This window comes from Zingiber officinale, chromosome 2A (assembly GCF_018446385.1).
Source record: "Zingiber officinale cultivar Zhangliang chromosome 2A, Zo_v1.1, whole genome shotgun sequence".
Classification (NCBI taxonomy): Eukaryota; Viridiplantae; Streptophyta; class Magnoliopsida; order Zingiberales; family Zingiberaceae; genus Zingiber; species Zingiber officinale.
Window position 1 is genome coordinate 128,464,777 of NC_055988.1, and position 4,177 is coordinate 128,468,953.

The 4,177-nt window shown below is 38.4% G+C and overlaps 1 protein-coding gene across 1 annotated transcript; it reads right to left on the reverse strand.

Annotated features, from left to right (window-relative positions):
- Positions 1–2,042: 2,042 nt before the first annotated feature.
- Positions 2,043–3,401, reverse strand: LOC122040008 (monooxygenase 2-like). Its single transcript, XM_042599397.1, has 2 exons — positions 3,144–3,401; positions 2,043–3,068 (listed from the first exon to the last, which is right to left on the reverse strand). Exons 1-2 carry the CDS (start codon positions 3,362–3,364, stop codon positions 2,090–2,092), a joined length of 1,200 nt encoding a protein of 399 aa, XP_042455331.1. The 5' UTR covers positions 3,365–3,401; the 3' UTR covers positions 2,043–2,089.
- Positions 3,402–4,177: the final 776 nt, after the last annotated feature.

A 4,177-nucleotide genomic window follows, 5' to 3' on the forward strand; every position in this document is an offset into this window, starting at 1 on the left:
TCGATTGAATGCCAATTTGTACTTATAGTTGGTGGTTGTATATCTTCCTCGGGTTGAAGTTTAAAATGAGGTTTCCTTTTAGTTCGACTCTTATAAGCCATTGCTATTACAAACAATAGTTAGTTACAGATTATAAATAACAAAAAGTTATAAACCCTCTAATATTAAGTCAATAATTAAAAATGAAAAGGAATGCATATCATTATATATCACTCAAACATCATATAAAAATCCATTCTAATGTTATTACAATGATAATTGACTAAACATAAATGCATAGACTAGATTAAGTCTCATCATAAATTAATATTAATTTCTACTCCTGCACTATCATCACAAATCCAAACCACTTCTTTATGTTTATTGCAGTCTTCAGAATTATAAATATATCTTTTGAAGATATGTATCAATAGTTATCATAAGCAGCATTTTATACTTTGCTCATGTATCATTGGTGATAATGATATATCAATCACAATCAATTGGATCTTCCGCGTGAAATACTTGCATAGCTTGAGATGCTAAAATATAAAGCTTGTTATGACACCTAACATTTTTAAAATTATTCAACACAAAACTATCCTCATTCAATTTTAATTGTTTGCCTTTTTGAGACCCGCTCACATTTAAATAAAATAACTTTTCAACTCCTCATAATCTAATTCAATCACATTTTGCAAAATATCATAATAATCAAGTTCACTTAATACTTATTATGATCTCTTATACCTAAATAACTTAAAGTAGTTGCCCTAACAGTCACACCATAATTTTAAGTTTTTCTCTTATGTTTCATTTCTTTTGTATGAAACTTAAATCCATTTGAAACAAATTTTTCATATCGTATCCCAATGGTATTCGGGTCTCTGGCAAGTGATCTCAAATCATTTGATACCGAATCATTTTCTAAAAGATTTGTATCTTCAATCTATCATCAATTATATTTGAAAAAAGTTATAATATATATTTTTAATAACTATTATAATACAATTTACATGATTGGCAAATCACAAAGTAAAAGCGATGTATATGCTCAATTTGGTGTGGTGGAAGACGGGAATGACTAAATTCCATAATTTGATGATATTCAATGAAAATTAAGAATAATAGTTTTATAAATAATGAGAACTAAATAGTTATATATGTAAACATCATAAATTATATGAAAAAATATTTTATATAAGATCGTAAGGGATGACAATTGAATAACATAAATTGACGTGCATTCATTAATATCTCAATATCAAATTTAGTTGCAATGATCTTTCTGGGTGCATAACCAGATATGTTAAACGCATCTAATGCAAATGTTGAGTCAATATTTATATTATTATTTCTTAACGATTGATTACATCTTTTTTTTACATAATCCACTAAATATAAAAGTAAAATGTTAAATATTCTTTATCTAAATATCCTTTGGCAATAGATCCTTTCTAATCTACTTCTATTTCAAACATAACACTTCAATGTCCGCATTTACCTAATATCAAAAACATAACAATTTATATTATTTAACAAATAGATATTTTAAATAACATATAAACAATAAGATTTATATATTATCTTTCAATTTGATCATCCAATGATAGGGAACTGGCTTGGCTTGACTTGGCTCAATAAGTTGTTCTTTAATAGTCAAATAAATAATTAGACTAATCATTACATCAAAATAAGTTGTTCTTTAATAGTCAAATAAATAATTAGACGAATTATTACATCAAAAAATAGGAAGGGAAAATCTTTTTCAAGTTTTAAATTCATTATAAGTAGATTAAATATTTATCAAATATATGGAACTTAAATTATTTTTAAACCTCTCAACCAATCTCAATGTACAACAATAGTCAATTTTATCTAACAGAATTAGAAGTCTAGATAACATCAAATTTGATTTTTTTTTTTTTTAATCAAGATGTCTAAATCCTTACTGACCCTTACTGAAAGTGGATGATTCTCCCCAGATTTGCCCACAGGACAAATCCGAAGACAATTGTCTTCTAGAGGCCATCCATTACTATAGACGCTCGTACTCCGAATCGAATGCTCGTGAATCCCTCAATATATAACAGCACAAGGCACACTGATCTTACAATTTGCCGCAATCGAAATTTGCTGCGATGAACCGACTCTCAGCCATGAAACCCGCCAAAATTCTCTCCCTCACCAGACGCAAAAACCAGTTGCCGCTTTCTTGGACAAATCCCAACGCAAATGAACCAACAACTAGTTTGAAGGCTCTCCATTTCCGAGCCTTCTCGTACTCCTTCAGCGCTACCTCAACCCTGCGATTTTGCTCCTCCTCACCATTTCCTACTCCACCTCCACAGAGAGCTTCCGCCAAGCACCTGGCCAGCACGACTCCATCTTCCAAGGCCGAGCAGCCTCCTTGCCCGAGGTCAGGAGTCATGGGGTGGAACGCATCGCCTGCCACGCAGGTGTTTCCCTTGCACATGTTTCCGCTCAGCAAGTTTAATGGCGATCTGTATCTTAATGGGGCGGATGCCACACTGCTCAGCTCGCTCTTTTCTATGATTTCGACGACTTGTTCTGGTATCTCAGAGGCTTTCACCTTTCCGAGCACAAACTCTTTCACCATCATGGCGTCGTGGATCGTCTCTTTCTCTCCGTTGGAAGCCCAAGTGAAGAACCAGTAGACGCTCTTCTCGTCGTAGGGCACCACCCCTGCTCTGAATCCCTCTCCGTTGTACTGCGTGAACTCCGGCTTCATTCCGTGGTCGTCGGGGAGGACGGTGAAGCCACGGGCGGAGTGCCGGCCGGAGAAAGTCGGTGGCTTTAGGCCCAGCCATTTGGAGACGATCGAGTTGATGCCGTCGCAGCCGATGACCACCTTAGCCTTGAGCGTGGATCCGTTGGCCAAGTGGAGGAGCTTCAACTCGCCGGAATCTTCTATGGAGACGACCTTGGATGAGTACCTTATGGTGCCGTGGGGAAGCTCCCCGGCGAGAGCTTCCACGAGGAGGTTCCTCCTCACGCAGCGCAATTCATGTTCCTTGGCCGGTAGTTTCGTGACGAGCGAAGCAGAGGAAGCAGAGGAAACAACCGCTCTGCAAAAATTAATTTAACAGGTCAAGTCGGAATTTTGAGATTGGAGATCGTAGTTTGGTTGGGATACGAGTTACGTTTGCAGGCGGAGGTGGCGGCGGCGGAGGGAGTCACCGACGCCGAGGGAATCTAGAGCTCGCCAGGCGTTGGTCCATACATTGAGGACGAAGCCGGCGGCCCGCAGAGTGTCGGAGGACTCGAGGACGAGGCTGCGGAGCCCCTTCCGGTGAAGCCCGACGGCGACGGCGAGGCCTGCGAGGCCAGCGCCGATGACGACGATCTCCTCAGTATCGTCCATAGTCTAGCCGGAGATTGAGTGGAGGAGTGTTATAGAGAGTGGGAGTGAGATTGATGAGGTCAGTAATGACGGCTAGAGGTTCTATATAGCAATTGTGGACCAAGTAAATCTTATCTTGCCGGGCAAAATTAGCTACTATGAAACCAGATGAATCTTCCTAGATCCCATCAGTGTTTAACGTGGACCAAACTATCTGTTTGACCATTATAAAAATGTCAACCCTTATTTTAATATTTAAAGACGATTATGATTCACTATTATCTTCAATTAGGATTTATATTTCATGACCTTTTTACCCTTATAAATTTAGAAAGTCACTTCCATCTTCCATTTCCGAAGTCTTTATGCTTTCACTATCAAATTCTTTTGCCTCATCATTTGTATTCCTTTTTAGTTGGTGTTCAAATTATCAAATAATACTTGAACCTCTAAAGAGCTGGTAGATAAAATATTTCATCTTTCATTCGATATATTATTTTGGAATTGAATGTCTTTTCTACTGCAATGATTGACACTAGATGGATTCGAATTTCTTTTATTATTGATCCCGTCCGGAGGCTGAGTCGGACGAAGACTGGTCGAGGTGTCCCGATGGTTGACGGAAGGTCGTAGAAGATGATTCGGCTCCCACGGGTGGCTGACGCTGCTGCAGGACCATGCACACACTCAGACAATCTCCCCCCTCACGTTAGAGACCGAAACCCAGGGAAAAAGTCCCCGGATCATGCCCTCCGACGCTCAAGTCAGGTCCTTTTCCCCCAGAAAGAACAGAAAGAAGAAGAAGGAAAAAAGTTGTGGAAAAAAGTGACCAGA

Bases quoted from the DNA above. Each gene is read 5' to 3' on its own strand.
- LOC122040008 (XM_042599397.1), bottom strand. From the start codon at position 3,364: ATGGACGATACTGAGGAGATCGTCGTCATCGGCGCTGGCCTCGCAGGC. The intron at 3,069-3,143 runs GTAACTCGTATC...TAATTTTTGCAG, and splicing joins CGCCACCTCCGCCTGCAAAC to AGCGGTTGTTTCCTCTGCTT.